At 44.9% G+C, this 24,282-nt stretch overlaps 1 protein-coding gene across 3 annotated transcripts; it reads right to left on the reverse strand.

Moving 5' to 3' along the window:
* Positions 1–3,570: 3,570 nt before the first annotated feature.
* Positions 3,571–23,474, reverse strand: LOC308235189 (uncharacterized protein). Of its 3 annotated transcripts, none has more exons than XM_080643948.1 (5): positions 23,380–23,467; positions 17,085–17,195; positions 14,112–14,254; positions 13,282–13,380; positions 3,571–6,466 (listed from the first exon to the last, which is right to left on the reverse strand). In XM_080643948.1, the coding sequence occupies exons 3-5, from the start codon at positions 14,251–14,253 to the stop codon at positions 4,671–4,673; spliced, it is 2,037 nt and encodes a 678-aa protein (XP_080500074.1). In that variant the 5' UTR covers position 14,254; positions 17,085–17,195; positions 23,380–23,467; the 3' UTR covers positions 3,571–4,670. The 3 variants fall into 3 exon arrangements, with proteins under 3 accessions (XP_080500074.1, XP_080500076.1, XP_080500075.1); XM_080643950.1 differs by having other exon boundaries at positions 3,572–6,466; positions 13,282–13,377; positions 23,380–23,448; XM_080643949.1 differs by lacking the exon at positions 17,085–17,195 and having other exon boundaries at positions 3,573–6,466; positions 13,282–13,377; positions 23,380–23,474.
* Between the last annotated feature and the right edge of the window lie 808 nt (positions 23,475–24,282).

The following is a 24,282-nucleotide window of genomic DNA, read 5'->3' on the forward strand; positions in this document are numbered from 1 at the left end:
GCCCTTGATCAGAATCGAACCCGGGACCCTTCAGTCCGCAGGCCAATGCTCTTTCCACTGAGCCAAACTGGTGAGGGCTCAAGGAAGCCCTCTTAAACGCCCCTGCACTAAGCCTTGGAACAGGACAAGAATCAGGCATCCTCAAACTACGGCCCGCGGGCCACATGCGGCCCGCCGTGGACATTTATCCGGCCCGCTGGGTGCCGCTCCCTGCCCTGCTTAGCAGCCGACTCATCCCAGGCCCGCAGTGTGCATAGGAATTTGTTCATAGTTTTTTTTTTAAACTATAGTCCGGCCCTCCAACGGTCTGAGGGACAGTGAACTGGCCCCCTGTTTAAAACATTTGAGGACCCCTGATAGATGCTCTAGATGCGATGGAGAGAGGAGGAACCACCCTGGGAGTCTTAACTCAGCCCAGGGGACCTGCTCAGCAGCCAGTAGGCTGCCTTCGCCAGGAGTGATATCATAGCAAAAGCCTGGCCCTCCTGCCTGAGAGTGGTGGTTGCAGTGGCCCTTTTAATCCCTGAAGCCACCAAGCTGACCTTAGGCCAGGACTTCACTGTGTATAATCCCCATCGTGTAGCCTCCCTCTTGAACGACGGCAAGGGTGGCCTGTGGCTTTCCGATAACCGCCTGTTAAGATACCAGGCCCTCTCAACAGAAGGCCCGGCTGCCCAGATAAAGCCTGTCCTGCCCTAAACCCTGTCTCGTCCCTTCCCGAGGTGGGTGAGGCGCCTGCATGGTTGTGAGCAGGTTATCTTACAAACATATGCTGCAAAGGACTCGAAGGAGACACCTCTAGCTAATCCTTGTGCTGTTCACTGATGGCAGGTCTTGTGTTGAACAGGGGATTGGGAAAGCAGGGTATGCAGTAGTCTGCGTGAATGATGCCCTTGAAAGTAGGCCTCTCTCCCCAGGGACTAGTGCACAGTTCGCGGAACTGCTTGCTCCCACTAGAGCTCTAGCATGAAGCCAGGGAAAACGAGTTAACAGCCCTAGCCGGTTTGGCTCAGTGGATAGAGCGTCGGCCTGCGGACTGAAGGGTCCCAGGTTCGATTCCGGCCAAGGGCACATGCCGGGGTTGTGGGCTCGATCCCCAATAGGGGGCGTGCAGGAGGCAGCCGATCAATGATTCTCTCTCATCATTGATGTTTCTATCTCTATCCCTCTCCCTTCCTCTCTGAAATCAATAAAAATATATTTAAAAAAAAAAAAAAAAGAGTTGCCCTAACCGGTTTGGCTCAGTGGATAGAGAATCGGCCTGTGGACTCAAGGGTCCCAGGTTCGATTCCGGTCAAGGGCATGTACCTGGGTTGTGGGCACATCCCCAGTGGGGGGCATGCAGGAGACAGCTGATCGATGTCTCTCATCCATGTTTCTAACTTTCTATCCCTCTCTCTTCCTCTCTGTAAAAAATCAATAAAATATATTTTAGAAAAAAATAAAAAATAAATAAAATAAAAATTTAAAAAAAAGAGTTAACATCTATACCGATCCCAAATACACCTTTTGAGCTTTACATGCCCACGCAGCCATATGCAGAGAAAGATAGTATGTAGCAGCCAGTGGGCCACCAATTAAACACCACAAGGAAAAATGACTGCCTTTTTGTTTGTTTTGTTAATCCTCACTCGAGAATATTTTTCCTTTGATTTTTTAGGGAGAATGGAAGAGAGGGAAAGACAGAGAGAAACATGGATGTGAGAGAAACACATTCATTGGTTGCCTCCTGCAGGAGTCCCGACCAGGGCCCAGGCTGGGGAGGAGCCTGCAACTAGGGTACAAGCCCTTGACCGGAATCGAATCCAGGACCCTTCAGTCTGCAGGCCGACATTCTATCCACTGAGCCAAACTGGCTAGGGGCTTCACCGCCTTTTATCGGCTGTCTCCCAACCCCCTGAGGTTGCAGTCAGACACGGCAAGGGACATCAGAAAGGGGCAGATGACATTGCAGAGGGAAACCACCGGCAGATTTAGCATCCAAAACTGCCGCCCAAGACCCTTTAAAGGTCATAGAAGCCCCTCTGGTCTAGGAAGAGTCCCTGAGAGACATTAAGCCTTACTACACTCAGGAAGAAAGAGAATGGACTAGTTCCCAGGGAGATACGCCTCTGCCCACGGCATGGATACAAGTTGAGGAGGGTCCACTTCTTCTTCCTAGAGCCAATCAGTGGGAAGGAATCAGAGCACTGCACCGGACATTGCACCTGGGAGGCGAGAAGGCCTACCGAACGATTCAACAACTCCTTACGGGGAAGGGCCTCCGGAAGACGGCCCAACAAGTAGTCACATCTTGTGAGGTCCGCCAGAGACGCAATCCTAACGATAAAAAATTAGCATTGCCAGGCCTCTAGGGATCAGCAGAATACCTGGGAGAAGACTGGCAAATAGACTTTACCCAATGCCTAAAGCCAAAGGCTTTCAATACCTCCCTGTGTGGGTAGACACCTCTACAAATTGGGTAGAAGCCTTCCCCTGCAGAACTGAGAAGGCACGGGAGGTGGTCCAGACCCTCACTTTAGAAACAACCCCCTACTTTGGACTACCGCGATCCCCCCAAAGTGACAAGGGCCCTTCGTTCAAGGCCCAAGTCACTCGGTAGGTATCCAAAGCACTAGGAATACAGTACCACCTCCACTGTGTCTGGAGGCCACAATCCTGGGGGCTGGGGGGAGGGTAGAAAAGGCCAATGACATTCTCATTCAGGAGACTCATTTCTCCTGGCCCTCAGTCCTTCCCATGGCTCTTTTAGGGTCAGAAATACTCCCCGAGACTTGGGGCTTAGCCCATAGATACATGAAGAGCATTTGGAAATCTCTAGAAAATTTGTTTTTGTGATTCTAAGCTTATTTCAAATTTAAAGTTTTTTTCAAAATTAAAAGTTTTTAAAACTCACATTAATATTAATTTTATAAACCACTCGATGCTACTTATAAACTTATTCAAACACATTAAAATATGTTGTTATACTTATAAATGAATATATTCATTTTCATGTACTTCAAGTATTCCTCCTCCTCCTATATAATAGAGGTAATATGCAAATTGACCATCACTCCAATACACAAGATGGCTGCCCCCCCTGTGGACACAAGATGGCCACCACAAGATGGCCAGCAGGGGAGGGCAGTTGTGGGCGATCAGGCCTGTAGGTGAGAGCAGTTAGGGGTTACCAGGCTTGCAGGGGAGGGCTGTTGGGGGCGACCAGGCCTGCAGGGGAGGGCAGTTGGGGGGAACCAGGCCTGCAGGGGAGGGCAGTTAGGGGCAATCGGGCGGGCAGGGGAGCAGTTAGGCATCGATCAGGCTGGCAGGGGAGTGGTTAGGGGGTGATCAGGCTGGCAGGCAGAAGTGGTTAGAGGCAATCAGGCAGGCAGGCAGGTGAGCGGTTGAGAGCCAGCAGTCCTGGATTGTGAAAGGGATGTCCTAGATTGGAGAGGATGCAGGCTGGGCTGAGGGACACCCCCCCCCCCGTGCATGAATTTCATGCACTGGGCCTCTAGTTCTGAAATAACCTAAAAATAGAAAGAAGTGCAATATTTAATTACAGAATTAAACAGGCACAGACTACTCCTGTGTTGTATATATTAAAATTTAATTCACAATGAGAGTAAATGTCACTGTTTAAAACTTATAAAATCAAAGGCAAGGTGATTAGAAATATTGCTGAAGGTATCCTGTCCACAATGGCTTGTGAGGTATTATTTTCTGTTCAGACTTGTGACAGAATGCTTTTTTATTAAGTTAGAAGTTTTGCTAAAGTCCACCAAACTGAATGTGTTCATGAGTTGTTCATAGATGGCAAATGATAAGGCAACATGCATTACTGCAAACCATGCCATATTTCTGCCAGAGAAAAGTATTTCTCTAATGTAAACTGACATCTATTGATGTCTTACTTTTGGGGCAGATGCTTTCAAACAATTAGAAATATTTATTCATTCATGATCTCTGATCACATATGATAGGGTCTACTTCTCACTAAAGAATTTCCTACTCTGTCACATTCATAGGATATACACCAGGATAAACTTCTTAGACATACAATGTCCTAAAATATTTTAATGTAGGCTGATTGTATTTGAATTGTTTTGTAATTTTTTGATATAAAATATGAGGTAATTGACCAAGAAAGACAGTACCACATTCTCTATAGTAACTTAATTCTTTCCCCCATCTCTCTTTTTCATTAAGCTATTCTTCATTGCATACTATTATCTTGAGAGCCTAAAGTTGGCAAAGGCTTTCCCCAAAGCAAATACTTATGAAATCTCTTATGTTTAACAATTGACAAGTGGTCAGAAGCTTTTCTACAATGGCTGCATTCTTAGGGCCTCCCTCCTGTATGTGTTCTTTGATGAATATAAAAGTCTTGAGTTTGTAGTAAAGGCTTTCCCACATTCGTTACATCAATAGGGTTTCTTTCCCATGTGATTTCTCTGATGGGTAATGAGATCATTTTTGCTGAATGAGAATTTTCCATATTCACTACATGCAAAAGAAGTGTTTCCTGAGTGAAATCTCTGATGTTGTACAAAGCATATCTTCTTCCTAAAGCCTTCATCACAATTCTTGCGTGTAGGGCTTCTCTGCAGCATGACTTTTGCTAATGTATATCTAGTATACTCTTCATAATGAAGCCTTTCTCATATTCATTGCACATACAGTTTCTCTTAAGTATGAGTTTGCTGGTGTAAAGTGAGGTCAGTCTTCATGGTGAAGCCTTTTCCACACAAATTACATACATAGGGCTTCTCTCCTGTATGTTTCAGCTGATGTCTAATGAGATTTTGCTTTGCTGTGAAACCTTTCCAGCATACACTACATATATAAGGTTTCTCTCCTGTATGAGTCCGTTGATGTACAGTCAGGTACATTTTCACTGGGAAGCCTTTTCCACATTCACTGCATACATAGGGTTTCTCTCCTGTGTGCATCCGCTGATGTACAATCAGACAACTCTTCACAGTGAAGCCCTTTCCACATTCATTGCACATATATGGTTTATCTGAAGTATGACTTCGCTGATGTACAGTGAGATCACGCTTCATGGTGAAGCCTTTTTCACACACAACACATACATAGGGTTTCTCTCCAGTATGCGTTCGCTGATGTCCAACAAGGCCCTGCTTCAATGAGAAGCCTTTGCCACATTCACTGCATAAAAAAGGCTTTTCTCCAGTGTGCATTCGCTGATGTACAATCAGTCGACTCTTCACAGTGAAGCCCTTTCCACATTCATTGCACATGTATGGTTTCTCTGACGTATGACTTCGCTGATGTATAGTGAGATCACCCCTCCTGGGGAAGCCTTTTTCACACACATTACACACATAGGGTTTCTCTCCAGTATGAATTCGCTGATGTCCAATAAGGCACTGCTTCATTGAGAAGCGTTTCCCACATTCATTGCATAAAAAAGGTTTTTCTCCTGTGTGAGTTCTCTGATGTTTAGTGAGATTAAACTTTATAGAGAAGGTTTTGCCACATAGTTTGCATCCATAGGGTTTCTCTCCTGTATGAGTTCGCTGATGTCCTATGAGGCGGTGCTTCACTGAGAATCCTTTCCCACATTCACTGCACGTGTAAGGTTTCTCTCCTGTATGAGTTCGGTGATGCTCAATAAGATTACTCTTGTTGATAAAGCCTTTCCCACATTCACTGCATGTATAAGGTCTCTCTCCTGTGTGAGTTCGGTGATGCTCAATAAGATGGCACTTCTTGGTAAAACCTCTTCCACATTCACTGCATGAATAAGGCTTCTCTCCAGTATGAGTTCGTTGATGATAAATGAGAAGAGACTTTTTGATGAACGCTTTCCCACATTCACTACACATATAAGGTTTCTCTTTCATGTGACTTTTCTGATGATTATTGAACTGTGATTTCTTAGCAAAGCTTTTGTCACATTCAGTGCATTCATTCTGTTTGAATCCCGTATGTATTCTCTGATGTTTAGTGAGCCTGGATTTTCTGGTAAAGGCTTTCCCACACAGACTGCACCCATAGGGTTTCTGTCTAGTATGAACTCTCTGATGATCAGTGAGCTGAGACATCTTCATGAAGGCTTCCCCGCATCCAACACATACATGGGCTTTCTCTACATTGTGAGATTTCTGCTGCTGAATGACCTGTGATTGATTATTAATGGTTTTGGTACTGACAGGCAACATGATTTCAGTGTAAAATTGTTCATGGGTAGCATGAAGAATAGATATTCCATCTCCCTTCAACTCCACAGACTTCTTTAAGTTACAGCTTCTGTTTTGGTTTTCAAATTTTTCATTTGATTTTAAAGGTTTTTCACTTATCTCCAACATATCATCGCGATTTTGCTTGAATAGAGAATGATCTCCACTCTGATTAACAACATCTGCTAAGATACCACGTGCACAGCCTCGGTCCACCCTCTTCGGAAGGCTTCGGATTTGCAAGTGATGCTGCAGAAGATCATCAACCTTCCTGAGTTCTAGGACAGAAGAGAACAGGGAATCACTCTGCAATCTGTCACAATCCTTGTTTGAAATAAAACTGTTTTGTAAGAAGCCGTCATGTGAAGTAACTATTTAGTGACAATCCTATATGATGTAAAATAAGAAATATATTTGGTCTTCATGCATAGTTCTTGACACTGAGGTTGTGAAACCGCTGCAGTTTCCTGAGTAACAGAAGTATCTTTTTTTTTTTTTTTTAAATATATTTTATTGATTTTTTACAGAGAGGAAGGAAGAGGGATAGAGAGTTAGAAACATCGATGAGAGAGAAACATTGACCAGCTGCCTCCTGCACACCTCCCACTGGGGATGCGCCCGTAACCAAGTTACGTGCCCTTGACCGGAATCGAACCCGGGACCCCCCAGTCCGCAGGCCGACGCTCCATCCACTGAGCCAAACCGGTTTCGCCAGAAGTATCCTTTGTTCTACATTAAAAACAGCTAAGCCCGGCTGGTGTAGCTCAATGGTTGAGTGTCAACCTATGAACCAAAAGGTCACAGTTCGATTCCCGGTCAGGGCATATGCCTGGGTTGCAGGATCGATCCCTAGTGTTCTCATCACTGAGATCCCTAGTGTTCTCTCTCATCACTGATGTTTCTATCTCCCTCTCCCATCTTCTCTGAAATAAACAAAAACATATTTTAAAAAACCAACCAAAAAAAACCAAACACCTGAGTTTATGCTAATGAGAGGATAGCACAGAGTCCCTACATATTCTCAGGATAGTTAGTCACTGGAAAGACCAAAGGATTTAATGGTTCGGACTTTCAGCCCCACTAACTGACCTCTGGGAAAGGAGAAAAGGCCTAGAGATTCAGGCTCTATGCAAACTCTAACTAGATCTGATCAGTTTCTGGGTTAGTGAATACATCCTTGTGCCCACAGGGTGGTTCAACTTAGATCAATAAAGACAGAAGCTCCTGTATTCTGAAATCCTTCAGGCCTTGTCCCATGTACCTATTCATCTCTATCTTTTATTAAAAACACACACACACTAAACATTAAGTGTTTCTCAGAGTTCTGTGAGCTGCTCTAGCAAAGCAATTGAATCCAAGGAGGGGACTCACGACAGCCTCCAATTTATAGCCAGTGGGTCAGAAGCACAGGTACAGCATGGACTTGCCAGTGACATCTGAAGTGGGACTTGTCTTATGTCACTGTATTTGTAACTTGTAGTGTCTGACCCTATTTCTAGGAAGAGAGTGTCAGAACTGAGTTAACTTTGTAGGAAACCCAGGTTGAATAATTCTATGTATAGACACATGAAGCAAAGTAACGAAGGCAACCACAGTCTGTGTGACATGGCGAAAGGAACAATGGAGATGGGAGAAGTGGACGAAATCAGGATTTACAGGGTGGAACAAAAGTAGGTTTATAGTTGTTCGTATGTGAAATGAAACAGTATTCTATAAATAATAAGAATAAACACAGTTTCACTTAGTCACCATTGTACACCTACTTTTGCCCACCTTGTACTTAAAGAGACGATATGGTTCATTGATTGGCTCAATGGGAGAAGCAGGAAGAGTTAATACAAGTGAGAACTCAAGGAGGACTCTGGGATTATGTGGCTTCATTGATGAGGTAGGTGGAATGCCTCCCAATGAAACAAGGAAGTCCAGAATGAGGGGAAAAGCTAGAGTGCATTGCGAAACAAAGGTTAAGGTGATTATTACATATCCAAGTACAAACATGGAGATATTGGTTGCTTATATACATTTTTAAAAGTCTTCTTTGAAAACAGCAGTGTGGATCCCATCAACATATACAAATTCTACATATGGACCTCTGCTATTTCTGCGTCTGTATAGTTTTACTTTCAAAAATTGTAACCATAAGTATAACAGTACACTCCCTGAGAATGCCTACCTTCTACACCACAGGCAAAGCGGTCCATTTTAAGAATTAGTTAAATAACGCCACTCGTCTACCAAAAGTCCCCACTGGTTTCCCAACTCATTTGGAATAAAAGCAAGGTCTTAAATGGCCTCCCCAGGCGATGTGTGACCAATATCTCAGAACTTCCAGCTGCCACCCCATTTCCTTATATCCAGTCATTTCCCCTCTTGCTCATTACAGGCTATGCAGACAAGTTTCCAGGAAGTTCCACAAACACATTCCAGATTCAACTCTTTGAACTTCCCACCGTCTCACATTTGGAAAACTCCATAGACCTGACTCATCATATCCCTCATCTACGTGCTTGAAGGCACCTTACCAAAGAACCATTCCCACTGCTAACAGCTCAGTTCTAGGATGAACACCTGCTGTGTCACTGAGTGTGTTAATTTTCCTTAGAGCCATTTTTCCCTATGATATATGTTAATTACTGATTATATAGTGCTTCTACTGAGAACAAAAGCAATGGGGAGAGTAGGGACAAGGTCTGTTTATTTCTATCTTTTCCTTTAGTGCTCTAAGCTTAAAAACATTTGGCTATCAGAATGCAAGCTTTAAAGAAATACAGCGATCACATCAATTGTAGGGCACAATCACAGGTATGGAACACATTAAAGAGCGTTTAGAAAAAGGACAGGAACTTTCTAGTCAAGATGATAGCATATCTCAGAGAGCACTAAAAGAGAAACTGCAATTTCATATGATAGGAATGTTGGTTATCTGCAACTGAGAGTCATCAGAATATGATGGGAAAGCAATCAATTTTATTTTCATATCCTGGAAATGAATAATTGGAAAATGCAATAAAAAAACTAATTCCATTTACTTCATAATAAAAATTATTGTACATAGGAACAAATTTAAGAAAGGCAAGTGTCAAACTTTTATTCTGAAACTTAACAAAATGTTGTTGGAAGAAATTAAAGACCAAAGTAGATAGAAAAACAACCAGTTACCCTGATTAGGATGCAGAATATGCTTAAGATAAAATTATTACCCAACTCATATACAGATTTAATGTAATTCCTATCAAAATACTAGCTTGGAAGGAGAAACCAAGATGGCGGCATAGGTAAACACCTGTACTGCTGCCTCGCACAATTTCAAAACTACAACTAAAAGACAAAACGGACACCATCCAGAACCACAGGAAGGCTGGCTGAGTGGAAATTCTACAACTAGAAGGAAAGAGAAAAGCACACTGAGACTCAGAGGAGCTGCGGAAGGCAGAGGTACGGAGGCCCGTGCACAGAGAGGGCTGGCAACTGAGTACCTGGCTGGCTTTTTCAAGTGGGAGGGAGACAAAAGCTCCCGACTGCTCTGAACTCCAGTTCCGGGCCAGACTCTCGGGACCCAGACTCATTCGGGGAGAAAATGGACTGTCTGGCAGCGGGTGGAACTCGAGGGCAGCTTTCTCTCAGAGGTGCTTGCAGCGATTACTGTGGGACACTGAGACCCAGGGACCTCTTAGGGCAGGGCTGATGGGAAGCCATTGCTGTTTGCTCCACCCTGAGATCCCGCCCCAAGAAGCCATTGCTGTTTGCTCCACCTTGAGACTCCGCCCCATCCAAGCTGAGCACAGAGGCTTTTGCATATGAATGGCCTGGTCCTTTGAATTCTAAACTTACCTAACAATCTGCAGGTGAGTCAGTAAGACCCAGAACATCCAAAAGAAGTCCCAAAGCCCTGCAGCAGCTTGCACTGCTTCACAGCTGGGCCTCATCCAGGCACCTCCAAAACCCAAACAAAGAAGAGGAATCTGCAGAGCTCTCCTTAGCTCCTGCTGGGTGGCCTCAGGCAGAGGTTAAATTAGCACCTCCTTGGAGATCCAAGAGCCAGTGTACCAGGAGTAAGAGTAGGACCATCCAGATTACAACTCCTCAGATCCATAAGGGACACATTCAGGGGGAAGACTCAGTGAGCACCGAAGCCCCACTGAAACAAGTCTTGTCTCATAAGGGTGTCTCCAGCACAGAAGTTCTCCCAGTGTAGCCACAGCTGATCCTCACAGCCAATTGGCCTGGAGGTCAATTCCTCCCAGTGATAACAACAACAATCAAGGCTTAACTACAACAAGACTGCACACAGCCCACAAAGGGGTGCACCAAGAGTGTCCACCTCAGGTAACTGGGGAGGCTGAGCCACTGGGCCCTATAGGACACCTAGCACACAAAGCCACTCTATCAACTCAGGGAGGCAGCCAAAATGCGGAGACAAAGAAACAGATCACAAATGAAAGAAATGGAGGAAAGCAAATGACTGGATATAGAGTTCAAAACCACGGTTATAAGATTTTTCAAGAGTTTTCTAGAAAAGGCCGATAAATTTAACAAGACCCTCGAGGATATGAAAAAGGACCAACTAGAAATTAAGCATACACTGACTAAAGTAAAAAATAACATACAGAGATCCAACAGCAGACTAGAGGATCGCAAGAATCAAGTCAAAGGTGTAAAATACGAAGAAGCAAAAAACACCCAACCGGAAAAGCAAAAAGAAAAAATAATCCAAAAATTTTAAGATAGTGTAAGGAGCCTCTGGGACAACTTCAAGCGTACCAACATCCGAATTATGGGGGAGCTAGAAGAAGAGAGAGAGCAAGATACTGAAAACCTATTGGAAGAAATAATGATAGAAAACTTCCTCCACCTGGTGAAAGAAATAGACTTACAAGCCCAGGAAGTGCAGAGAACCCCAAACAAAAGGAATCCAAAGAGGACCACACCAAGATACATCATAATTAAAATGCCAAGAGCAAAAGACAAAGAGAGAATATTAAAAGCAGCAAGAGAAAAACAGTTAGTTACCTACAAGGGAGCACCCATATGATTGTCAGCTGATTTCTCAACAGAAACTATGTAGGCCAGATGGAAGTGGCAAGAAATATTCAAAGTGATGAACAGCAAGAACCTACAACCAAGATTACTCTACCTAGCAAAGCTATCATTCAGAAATGAAGGTCAGATAAAGAGCTTCACAGATAAGAAAAAGCTAAAGGAGTTCATCACAGCCAAATCAGTATTATATGAAATGCTGAAAGGTATTCTTTAGAAGAGGAAGAAGAAAAAGGTAAAGATAAAAATTATGAACAACAAATACATATCTATCAACAAGTGAATCTAAAAATCAAGTGAATAAAAAATCTGATGAACAGAATAAACTGGTGAACATAATAGAATCAGGGGCATAGAAAGGGAGTGGACTGCAATTCTCGGGGGTAAAGGGTGTGGGGGTTGCAGGAAGAGACTGGACAAAAATTGTACACCTATGGATTAGGACAGTGGTGGGGGGTAAGGGCAGAGGGTGGAGGGGAGCTATGGGGGAAAAAAGAGGAACAATTGTATTAATCTGAACAATAAAGATTTATTTAAAAAACAAAAACAAAATACTAGCTTGTTTTTTTTGCAGAAATTTACAAGCTGATTCTAATATTCCAATGGAAATTAAAGGATCCAGATGTTAAAACTGTCTTGAAAGAACAGAGTTGGAGAATTCACTCTTTGCAATTTCCAAAATTACTATAAAGCTGTAGGTATCAAGGCCACGATTAGAATATATACATATAAAGTGTTCCAAAATTGACTGTGGTGATAACCATCACCAACTATATAAATATACTGAAATCTAGTCAACTATATATATATATTATATATATATTTTTCTAATTCTCACCTGAGAATATGTTTTTATTTATTTAAGAGAGAGAGAGAAAAATATCAATGAGAGAAAAACACAGATTGGTTGCTTCCCATTTTGTGCCCCAACCAGGGATCTCACCCTCAACCTTTTTTGGTGTACAGGGTAATGCTCTAACAACTAACTGAGCAACCCAGCCAGGGCTGACTGTATATTTTAAATGGGTATATTGTATCGTATATAAATTAAATCTAAGTAAAGTCATTAAAATATGATATAAAAGCACAAGTTTTAGGAAGGTCAATGCAGTGATAACATCGAAGAATAAAGGAAAATCTGAATTAGGAAAACTAAAATGGAAGTCAGTTGAAGCAGACATAAGTTATGACCTAGTTTGGGCTGTAACTCACATAGGATGTTAAGATCTTTTTTTGTTCATCAAATGAAGGAGTAGAGACCTTTAAGAAGGGAGCTCAGCCTGTAGGGAACATCCCAGGTGATGCCAGGATGGACCGAATTACTGGTAAAAATGTCTAGTGCTGAAAGAGAAAGTAGATTTAAAAAGGAATAAAGGGAAGATGATTCCTGCTCTCGCACAAAATGGGAAATCTGAGGCCAGCCTCCGTGACGCTGCGTAAAATACTTAAAAAGAAAGTGTACATTAGACAATACTGAGGGAGAAGTCGATTTGGGAGTCCATGTCACAGAACAGAAAGAGGTCACCTCATGAGAACAGAGGAAATTTTAAGAGTGAGGAGAACTGAGTGTGAAGAACCTTGGAGGGAGAGGAGGAAAGAACGACATGAATGCGCTGTGAAAAGCAGGTTATCACGGGGACCCAGCATCTAAGGTGGGTTGGATGTTATGGAGGGAAACAGGGCACAAAGGCCCAGTAGCAAGAAAAAAGCGATGAATTCCAAGTTCTGTCTTTCCAGAGAGGCCTGGAAAGTGGGATTTTATAGCGAGAGAGGTGCTAACACAGGCAGAGACACTGTGACCGGGACAGAAAGGAGGAAGATCTGAGAATCCCAGGAGGAAGAAAACTACATAAAAACAAGCGGAAGGTAAAATAAACAGGGGTCAGAGCTCAGGAGAGATAAAAGGGGTATGTTTCCTCGAAACTTCTACAAAGAAAAAGGGTTCTCATATGCGGAGGGGTGGTTTGTTTCCTCATTCACTGTCACAGCTCTGACGCCGCCTCTAACTAGAATGTGACTCCCCAGCCGCCCGCCTTGCTGGCTCTCCCCCCCTCACCTGGAGAGACTAGACAGTGGCGTCCACGCTGTACTGTCCACGGTTCTTCCCCTCGTTCCAGCTTGGAGAGCGCGTCTGGTTTGCTGGCTTGATACCCTGCTTGTGAACAATGACATGTTATATTGGGCTGGAGTCTGTGAAGAGGGAGAATGAGCCCTGGCTGTTTTAGCTCAGTGGATAGAGTGTCGACCTGCAGACTGGAGGGAATTGAGTTGGATTCCGGTTAAGGGCACATGCCTGGGTTACAGGCTCCATCCTAGTCCCTTAGGCAAGTGAAAGAGGCAAGCAATCAATGTGTCTGTCTCACATTGATGTCTCTCTCTCCCCCTCCCTTCCTCTCTATCTGAAAAATATCCTTGCACCAGGCTGATGTGGCCCAGTGGTTGACTGTTGACCTATGAACCAGGAGGTTATGGTTTGATTCCCAGTCATGGCACATGCCCGGGTTGAGGTCTTGATCCCCAGTAGGGGATGTGCAGCAAGCAGCCAATCGATGATTCTTTCTCATTGATGTTTCTACCTCTGTGTTCCGCTCCTTTCCCCTCACTCTAAAAAAAAATCAATAAATCAATAAAAAATATTTAAAAAAAAATCCTCACATAAGGATTAACCAAAAAGAGAAAAAAGAAGGGAGAATGTAACATTATAGGTCCCCATCTATAACACAAATATTTTTCTCTCAGGAAAAGGGACATTATACCCTCCTGTCTGGCCAAGAGAAGGACCTGAGATCCCACCATGTCAGAGAACTGGAGTTACTCTGAACAGCTAAGCAGCTGAGAAAGGAAAAACAGGGCACCCGCTGAGTGACACACGGGAGCTGTCCTCACCCACTGACACCAGGTGGCTGTAGGTCTCCACCATCACGTCCCTGTACAGGTCCTTCTGCTCGGGGCCCAGGAGCTGCCACTCCTCCCAGGTGAAGTCCACGGCCACATCGTGAAATGTCAGGGGTTCCTGTGACGACTCCATGCTGTTTATTTATTTTTTTTTAAACATATTTTTATTGATTTCAGAGAGGAGGGAAGAGGGAGAGAGAGAGATAGAAACATCAATGATGAGAGAGAATCATTGATTGGCTGCCTCCTGCACGCCCCCCACTGGGGATCGAGCCACAACCCGCAACCTGGGCATGTGCCCTTGACCAGAATCGAACCTGGGACCCTTCAGTCCGCAGGCTGACGCTCTATCCATCGAGCCAAACTGGCCAGGGCTATGCTGTTTATTTTTTATTTTTAAAATATATTTTATTGATTTTTTACAGAGAGGAAGGGAGAGGGATAGAGAGTTAGAAACATCGATCAGCTGCCTCCTGCACACCCTCTACTGGGTATGTACCCGCAACCAAGGTACATGCCCTTAACCGGAATCGAACCTGGGACCCTTGAGTCCGCAGGCTGACACTCTATCCACTGAGCCAAACCGGTTAGGGCAACTCCATGCTGTTTAATGGGTGATGTCCTTTAAAATCTAAAGCAGGGCTGGGGCTCGGCCAGCGTGGCTCAGTGATTGAACCTCGACCTATGAACCAAGAGGTCAGGATTTAATTCCCAGTCAGGGCACATAACCTGTTACGGGCTCAGTCCCCAAGGAGGAGCGTGTGGGAGGCAGCCCATCGATGATTCTCTCTCATCATTGATGTTTCTCTCTCTCCCTCTCCCTTTCTCTCTGCAATCAATTTTGTATGGCCCTGGAATGATGTGATAAATATCTAAAAGGCCCTTGGCAGAAAAAGCTTCCCCAGCCCTGCTTTATTTTGTTTATTTATTTATTTATTTATTTATTTAATTTATTGATTGATTACAATGTTACATATGTGTCCTTATTCCCCCATTACCCCCCTCCCCTCCCCTCATGCCCTCACCCCTCTATTGTTACAAGTCCTTTGGTTGATCTCTCCCCCTTACCCCCATCCTCCCTTACCTTCCCCTCCCACCCCTGCTTTAGATGATATGGATGAATTGTTAATTTTCCTGCTCATTTTCACTCTATAAGCTGCATCTATTTAGCAAGTGGGGTTTTATTTTATGTACAGTTGGAGAATCACATGCCGAATAAAACACAGGGTGGGCAAAGTTAGGTTTACAGTTGTTCACATGAAAAATAATATTAGTTACAGGGATCCTCAAACTGCGGCCCGCCGAGGACATTTGTCCGGCCCGCTGGGTGCCGCTGGCTGTCCTGCTTAGCAGCCGACTCGTCCCAGGCCCGCAGTGCGCATAGGAATTAGTTCATAGTTTTTTTTCTTTAAACTATAGTCCGGCCCTCCAACGGTCTGAGGGACAGTGAACTGGCCCCCTGTTTAAAAAGTTTGAGGACCCCTGTTAGGAATAAACTGTGTTTTCTGCACGTACAACTGTAAACCTAACGTTGCCCCATCCTATATCTTGTAATTGTGCATTCAGACATTCATGCATTCAACCAGTTATAAGTTTCTATAATGTGACAAAATATTCTTGTGATCCTAGAAACACGACATTAACATTTTTAAAAAATATTTTTATTGCCCTGACCGGTTTGGCTCAGAGGATAGAGCGTCAGCCTGCGGACTGAAGAGTCCCAGGTTTGATTCCGGTCAAGGGCATGTACCTTGGTTGTGGGCACATCCCCAGTGGGGGGTGTGCAGGAGGCAGCTGGTCGATGTTTCTCTCTCATCAATGTTTCTAACCCTCTATCCCTCTCCCTTCCTCTGTAAAAATCAATACAATATATTAAAAAAAAGTTTTTTATTAACTTTTAGACAGAGAGAAAGGGAGAAGGACGAGAGAGAGAAACATTGATGTGAGAGCCATACATAGATCCTCTGCCTCCTGTACCCGCCCTTCTGGGGATCCAGCCTGAAACTGGGCATGTGCCCTGACCATGAATGGAATTTGCAAGGTATCTGTACATGGGATGCCACCCAACCAACTGAGCCACACCGGCCAGGGCCACATTCACATATTTGAGAGACAAAAGGTATATACATATATGTATACTTTTCAGATTAATGGAGGTGGTTTTTATAGGCCTCTACAAATTCTTCAATGAAGAAAGGGAAGAACAGCCCTGGCTGGTTTGGCTCAGTGGATAGAGCAGGGGTGGGCAAACTTTTTGACTCGAGGGCCACAATGGGTTCTTAAACTGGACCGGAGGGCCGGAACAAAAGCATGGATGGAGTGTTTGTGTGAACTAATATAAATTCAAAGTAAAGGAGCGGAGGGGAGAGCAAGAGAACCCTCCGCTCTTTCGGCTCCACAGGCCGGATAGAACAGCCGAACGGGCCGGATCCGGCCCGCGGGCCGTAGTTTGCCCACGGCTGGGATAGAGTGTCAGCCTGCGGACTGAAGGGTCCCAGGTTCAATTCCAGTCAAGGGCACATGCCCGGGTTGTGGGCTCGATCCACAGAAGGGGGTGTGCAGGAAGGCAGTCGATCAATGATTCTCTCTCATCATTGATTTTTCTCTCTCTGTCTCTCCCTTCCTCTCTGAAATCAATACAAATATATTTTTAAAAAAGGGGGTAGGGAGGAAAGGATAAAACAAACCCAATGCCCTGAGCCTGGCGCATTTCCTTCTGCTCTCTGAGAAGAGCTGTGAGGGCGAGGCCCTGCCTTGGTGTGTCGGGGTCTGCTCTGTATTTCTGCACAGAAATCCGCCTGCAGTCAGGGGCGTCACGGAAATGCTGATACCCAACCCCGCAGCGTCCTCCTGCTTCACAAGGTTCTATTGCTCGTGGGGAGTCAGGCCTGTGGACGGAGGAAAGAACCCCACGGGTGGGACATTTCCTCTGGGCCCCGACGCTACCCTGCTCTGAGCACTCACCTCACACAAGGCCACAGGATCGCTAGTGTCCCTTCAAATGGTGTCGGGAAGAATGTATTCTTCTGGCCAAGAGAGCCTTAGGTTCCACCTGTGTGGAGGCACCCCTTTATCCTGTGGAGGTAAAGTGGGGTGAGTGTCACCGGAGACCTGGGAAGTGACATCCATGCCCGCCCCAGGCCTGAGGAGCAGGTGAGCGTCAGGAAAATCACTAACACAGCAGAGCGTGGGGAAGGAGAGGGTCTGGGCACTGTTTCCCTTGAAAGCAAGAAATCTGAGATAAAACCTGAATAGTCTTAATTAAATAAACGGAAAGATGGACTGTGAACATGACTCAGAAAACCGAACAGTTTAAAGATGCCATGTCTCCCAAATGTATATAAAGACCCAATGAAATCCCAATCAAAATCCCTAACTGACAGCTATACACACCTTTAAAAACAGGTGAAGGACGTGCTCTGTCAGTTATGAGGGCTTCGAGTCACTGTAATTACGACAGCACCATGTTAGCACAACAGACAAGTCAGCCAAAGAACGGAATGAAATGCCTGTGAACAGACAGACTCACGTACAGATAGACGTGATGACACAGGAAGCACTGCAGAGAGGAGGGTAAGGATGTCTTTTTAAAAAACGGCTCGGGGACAATCAGATGTCCACGCTGGCAGTGGGGGGATGGGGAGAAGAAGAATGAACCCCACCTCAGAACACACACACAAATCACTTCGTAGACAACTCTCAATCTCAAGGGGAGAGGCATGTCAATAGGCCTTTAAGATACAGGAAAATTTCTCAATGTGTTACACTATGGAAGGATTTCAAACAGGCCACGCACAGCGCACAGCGCACTGTAGAGCTAATTACAGTCGCTGGAATGTAAAAGGTACAACCACTGTGGAAAACATTTTAGCATCATCTATTTAGACTGAAGTTACACACACCCTAGGACCGTGGTCGGCCAACTGCGGCTCGTGAGCCACATGCGGCTCTTTGGCCCCTTGAGTGTGGCTCTTCCACAAAATACCACAGCCTGGGCGAGTCTATATTGAAGAAGTGGCGTTAGAAGAAGTTTAAGTTTAAAAAATTTGGCTCTCTAAAGAAATTTCAATTGTTGTACTGTTGATACTTGGCTCTGTTGACTAATGAGTTTGCCGACCACTGGCCTAGGACATAGCATTTTCACTGTGAGGTATACATTTAAGGTATTTATTTCCTCCCACCCCACCCCCCAGAACAAAATAAGGGCACCTTTGAACCAGAAGCCATGTACAAGGATGTTCAAGGCAGCAGTATTCCTAACAATCCAGATTGTAAATGACACGACTCTAATGAACAGGAAGTAAAGCTGCCATACAAACTACAGCAGGCCAGAGGGTAATACAACCTTGGCTAAGAATGCTTTCAGTGATTTTAGTTTTTATTTTATTTTATATTATTAGGAGAGTTTATTTAGGAAGTCACACAGGTAGAAACATTGAGCCAGCTGAGCTGTGTGGGCTCAGAAACAAGTCACAGAGGCCAAAGAAGGGGCCCTTGGGCTTAGGAGAGAGAAAGGCAAAGGGGCCCTAACTGGTTTGGCTCAGTGGATAGAGCGTCGGCCTGCAGACTCAAGGGTCCCAGGTTCGATTCTGGTCAAGGGCATGTATCTTGGTTGCGGACACATCCCCAGTAGGAGGTGTGCAGGAGGCGGCTGGTCGATGTTTATCTCTCATCGATGTTTCTAACTCTCTATCCCTATCTCTTCCTCTCTGTAAAAAATCAATAAAATATATTAAAAAAAAAAAAAAAGAAAGGCAAAGGGAGCTCTCCCAGAGGGAAGGAGGTGGGGAAGGGGAAGGCCCAGGGGTGCTCCCCAGAGAGAGAGAGCACCTAATGGTGTGTTTGAAAAAAAAAAAAAAAAAAATATATATATATATATATATATATATATATAATTTCAGAGAGGAAGAAGGGAGAGGGAAAGAGATATAGAGACAGAAATATCAATGATGAGAGAGAATCACTGATCGGCCGCCTCCCACACACCCCACACTGGGGATCGAACCTGCAACCCAGGTATGTGTCCTGACTGTTGAATTGAACCAGTCCCTCCTGGTTTATAGGTCAACACTCAACCATTGAGTCATGCTGGCAAGGCTGTATTTTATTAAATGGTAAAACAAAAACACCTCTTTGTGAAGCATATGTGAGAGGCATTCTGTGGCTTGCAACTCCTAAAATAATTACTGTGTGAACATTATAGAATAGGGTTACCTGACCCTCATTACGCAGCAAAAAAAAATATACACCTATGTACTAAGCAAAAGAAACCTGACATTAAAAAATGCATAATGTGGAGAGAAACCAAGATGGCGGCATAGGTAAACACCTAAACTGCTGCCTCACACAACAATATCAAAACTACAACTAAAAGACAAAACGGACATCATCCAGAACCACAGGAAAGCTGGCCGAGTGGAAATTCTACAACTAGAAGGAAAGAGGAAAGCACATTGAGAATCAGAGGAGCTGCAAAAGGCTGAGGTACGGAGACGCGCGAGCGCATGGAGAGGAAGGGCGGTTGAATGCACAGGCGGCTGAGTGCGTGGCTGGCTTTCCCAAGCGGGAGGGAGACGGAAGCTCCCGACTGCGCTGAACTCCAGTTCCGGGTAAGTTTCTGGGAACCAAAATTCATTCGGGGAGAAACTGGACTGTCAGGAAAAGAGAAAGCACACTGAGACTCAGAGGAGCTGCGGAGGCAGAGGCCCGGAGGCACGCGTGCACAGAGAAGACGGGCGGATGAGTGTGCGGCTGGCTTTCTAAAGCGGGAGGGAGACGGAAGCTTCTGACGGCACTGAACTCCAGTTCCGGGCGAGTATCTCGGAACCCAGACTCATTCGGGGAGAAACTGGACTGTCTTGCAGCGGGTGAAACTCGAGGGCGGCTTTCTCTCAGAGGTGCTTACAGCGATTACCCAGGGGCCTCATAGGGCAGGGCTGATGGGAAGCCAAGGCTGTCTGCTCAGCCCTGAGACTCCGCCCCATCGAAGCTGAGCGCAGAGGCTTTTGCAATTTTGCAAGTCTTGTCTCAAAAGGGTGTCTCCAGCTCAGAAGTTCTCCCAGCATAGACACAGCTGATGCTCACAGCCAATTGGCATGGAGCTCAATTCCTCACAGTGATACCAACAATAATCAAGGCTTAATTACAACAAGACTGTGCACACAGTCCACAAAGGGGTGCACCAAAAGTGTCCACCTCAGGTAACTGGGGGAGGCTGAGCCACTGGGCCCTATAGAACACCTACCACACAAAGCTACTCTACCAACTCAGGGAAGCAGCGAAAATGCGGAGACAAAGAAACAGGTCACAAATGAAAGAAATGGAGGAAAGCAAATGACTGGATATAGAGTTCAAAACCACGGTTAGAAGGTTTTTCAAGAGTTTTCTAGAAATGGCCGATAAATTTAGTGAGACCCTTGAGGATATGAAAAAGGACCAAGTAGAAATTAAACATACACTGACTGAAATAAAAAATATTATACAGAGACCTAACAGCAGTCTAGAGGACCGCAAGAATCAAGTCAAGATTTGAAATACAAAGAAGCAAAAAACACTCAACCGGAAAAGCAAAAAGAAAAAAGAATCCAAAAATTTTAAGATGGTGTAAGGAGCCTCTGGGACAACCTCAAGCGTACTAACATCCGAATTATGGGGGTGCCAGAAGAAGAGAGAGAGCAAGATACTGAAAACCTATTGGAAGAAATAATGACAGAAAACTTCCCCCACCTGGTGAAAGAAATAGACTTACAAGTCTAGGAAGCGCAGAGAACCCCAAACAAAAGGAATCCAAAGAGGACCACACCAAGATACATCATAATTAAAATGCCAAGAGCAAAAGACAAAGAGAGAATATTAAAAGCAGCAAGAGAAAAACAGTTAGTTACCTACAAGGGAGCACCCATACGATTGTCAGCTGATTTCTCAACAGAAACTGTGCAGGCCAGATGGGAGTGGCAAGAAATATTCAAAGTGATGAATAGCAAGAACCTACAACCAAGATTACTCTACCCAGCAAAGCTATCATTCAGAATTGAAGGTCAGATAAAGAGCTTCACAGATAAGAAAAAGCTAAAGGAGTTCTTCACCACCAAACCAGTATTATATGAAATGCTGAAGGGTATTCTTTAAGAAGAGGAAGAAGAAAAAGGTAAAGATAAAAATCATGAACAACAAACACATGTCTATCAACAAGTGAATCTAAAAATCAAGGGAATAAAAAATCTGATGAACAGAATAAACTGGTGAATATAATAGAATCAGGGGCATAGAAAGGGAGTGGACTGACAATTCTTGGGGGGAAAGGGGTGTGGGGGGTTCGGGAAGAGACTGGACAAAAATCGTACACCTATGGATGAGGACAGTGCGGGGGAGGTAAGGGCAGAGGGTGTGGTGGGAACCTGGTGGAGGGGAGATATGGGGGGGAAAAAAGAGGAACAATTGTATTAATCTGAACAATAAAGATTTATTAAATTTTAAAAAATGTATAATGTAAGATTGATTGATACAGTTAAAAACAGGTAAACTGAATAAACTATGAAGATCGGGAGTGATTAATTATATGAAAAGCCTTAAAGTGCTTGGTAGGGAGAGCAATGGTAATTACCTGTGGGTGAGAGGATGTAATATAATTGGGGTGGGGCTCACAGAACACCACTGGGTGCTGGAGTGTTGTTTCTTACATCTGTGAGCAGGACATATGTACATGTATGTAAACAGTGCTTTCATACTGATTAAGTTGTAGATTTTAAGTTAACAATTCCATGGAAGAGCTCAACAATACCAAAAGCTTGTCCTTTAAAAGAACCAATAGCAGAGGTAGTCTATGTGTTAACATTAAAAGGCATTTTTCAGTATGGAATATACCATTAACCTGGACTCCAATATCACTTTTTCACTGTATTTTAAAAGTAATGCTAACCCCATCTTGCTATTTAATGTATTAAAATAAAAATTATGAAATATATATATATATATAAAAAAAAAAAGAAAAAGAACTAATAGCCCTAGCTGGTTTGGCTCAGTGGACAGAGCATCAGCCTGGGGACTGAAGAGTCCTGGGTTCGATTCCAGTTATGGGCACATGCCCAGGTTGTGGGATCGATCTCCAGTAGGGGGCGTGCAGGAGGCAGCCAATCAATGATTCTCTCTCATCACTGATGTTTTCTCTCTCTCCCTCTCCCTTCCTCTCTGAAATGAATAAAAATATTTAAAATAAATAAAAGAACGAAAAAAGTACATGCATTTCGAGTGACACGGATGAAGAGAAAACGTGTGCAAGCACTGTATTTAAAAATTCAAAGGGAGACATAAATCCCATTAAAGAAGCTTTTTTTAGTCTTAAAGAATACTATAAATACACTTGTATCATCCAATTTGAAATCGTGGATGAATCATAATTTTATGATCCCACAGAAACTGTCAACTCCAGACACCGTAGCAGGTGAATTTTCTGGGTAAGCAACAGGGCACAGATTTCCCAGGACAACCCCAATTTCCTAATTTTGTATTTGACAGCTGAGCCCATGCTTTCAGACAAGAGTAAATTATAAACAAGAGAAAGGAGGACAGGAAACGAATGTTATATTCAGACACTATTTCATCCACATGGAAAAAGAGATTCAAAGAGTTCCTTATTTAAAAGAGAAAATGGCCCTGGCCGGTGTTGCTCAGCGGCTGGCCTGCGCCCGCAGGGTCCTGGGTTCGATTCCCGATCCAGGGCAGGTACCCAGGTTGCAGGCTCGATCCCATCCCTGGTCAGGGGGGCCTGCGGGGGGCACCCCATCCAGGGGTCGCTCCCACAGTGATGTTTCTCGCCCGCCCCCCTCTTCCTCGTCCCCTTCCCTTCACTGTCAAAATCGATGGAAAGTGTTTCCTCACTCCTTGGGTGAGGATTAAAAAAGAGAGCAAAATAGTCCCCCAAAATAACTAAGCAGATTTTTACATTCATCAACTTCAAAGTGATGGGGTCACAGGAGGACCGCCCGAGGCCGAAGTGGTCAGGGATTAGGAAATTATTACGTCACCAGGATAACCAGATGGGCTGAGCCCAAAAATGGCGCCAAAGACGGGGAGTCGGAGGTTTTCTGGGCGGAGGATTCCCTGGGCGGGTCGGAGGGGAGAGGCAATGGTCGCGGGTAGTGGAATGCGGTCTCAGCGAAAGGGAGTGTCCGTCGTCACGCGGCCTGAAGGCCGGTTCGCCGGGGAGGCATCCATTCAATTAGCTGATCGGCCCGAACACAAAGGACGTGCGCGCACTGACCTGCTTTCTCCAGCCCACCTGGAGCGCCTAACGGTTACACTTCCGCGGACCGATTCGGCTGCTGCCAGCGGCGCTCAGATATGTCGTCATCCAGTAGCGGCGGGCGAGGACCTGAGGCCTTTGCAGAACCGCGAGCGACTTCCGCATTCCCCTTCCCGGCAATATGGCGGCGCCCTGTTGCCGCGCCGCCGCCGCACGGGGGCCGCCATGTCGGGAGGCCTGACTGCCGTACAGAAGGCAGAGCCGGGACTTTGGCACCAGTAGCCAGGGCTGGCTGGCAGGTGAGAAGCTCACGAATTTAATCTTGTTCCGGAGCTCTTTGACTTTTGTTTAAAGGGAGTGTAGCCGAATCCGGTTTGGCTCAGTGGATAGAGCCTCGGCCTGCGGACTGAAATGTCCCAGGTTTGATTCCGGTCAAGGGCATGTACCTTGGTTGAGGACACATCCCCAGTCGGAGGTGTGCAGGAGGCAGCTGATCGATGTTTCTAACTCTCTATCCTTCTCCCTTCCTCTCTGTAAAATATCAATAAAATATATTTAAAAAATAAAATAAAGGGAGTGTATTTCCAGAGACTCAAGCTTCGGGAGGCAAGTAAGAAGCGAGTTGAATTGCGTTGGGCGGTCTGAGCAAAGAAGTCTTATGACAGGAGCTTTTTTTTTTTTTTTTTTTTCCATGGAGGGAAGGAGGGAGGGGGAGGGAGACTGAGAGAGAGACAGAAGAGAAGAGGGGAGGGCAGGGGAGGGGAGGGAGGGGACAGAAACACTGATGGGAGAGAGATCCATGGACGCGTTTCCTCCTGTACCTCTGGACAGGGGGCCAAACCCGAAACCTGCTTAGATGCCCTCACCAGGGATCAGCCCATGGCCTGTGCTGTGCACTGCATGGTGCTGAGCCACACCAGT

Source organism: Plecotus auritus, assembly GCF_963455305.1.
Source record: "Plecotus auritus genome assembly, chromosome: 10".
Lineage (NCBI taxonomy): Eukaryota > Metazoa > Chordata > Mammalia > Chiroptera > Vespertilionidae > Plecotus > Plecotus auritus.

Excerpts from the sequence above, each read along its gene's own strand:
- LOC308235189 (XM_080643948.1), bottom strand. The coding sequence starts at position 14,253 with ATGGAGTCGTCACAGGAACCCCTGACATTTCACGATGTGGCCGTGGAC. Across the intron at positions 13,381-14,111 it reads CAGCCACCTGGTGTCAGTGG|CAGGGTATCAAGCCAGCAAA; the intron begins GTGAGGACAGCT and ends ATTGTTCACAAG. Across the intron at positions 6,467-13,281 it reads CCACTGTCTAGTCTCTCCAG|AACTCAGGAAGGTTGATGAT; the intron begins GTGAGGGGGGGA and ends CTTCTGTCCTAG.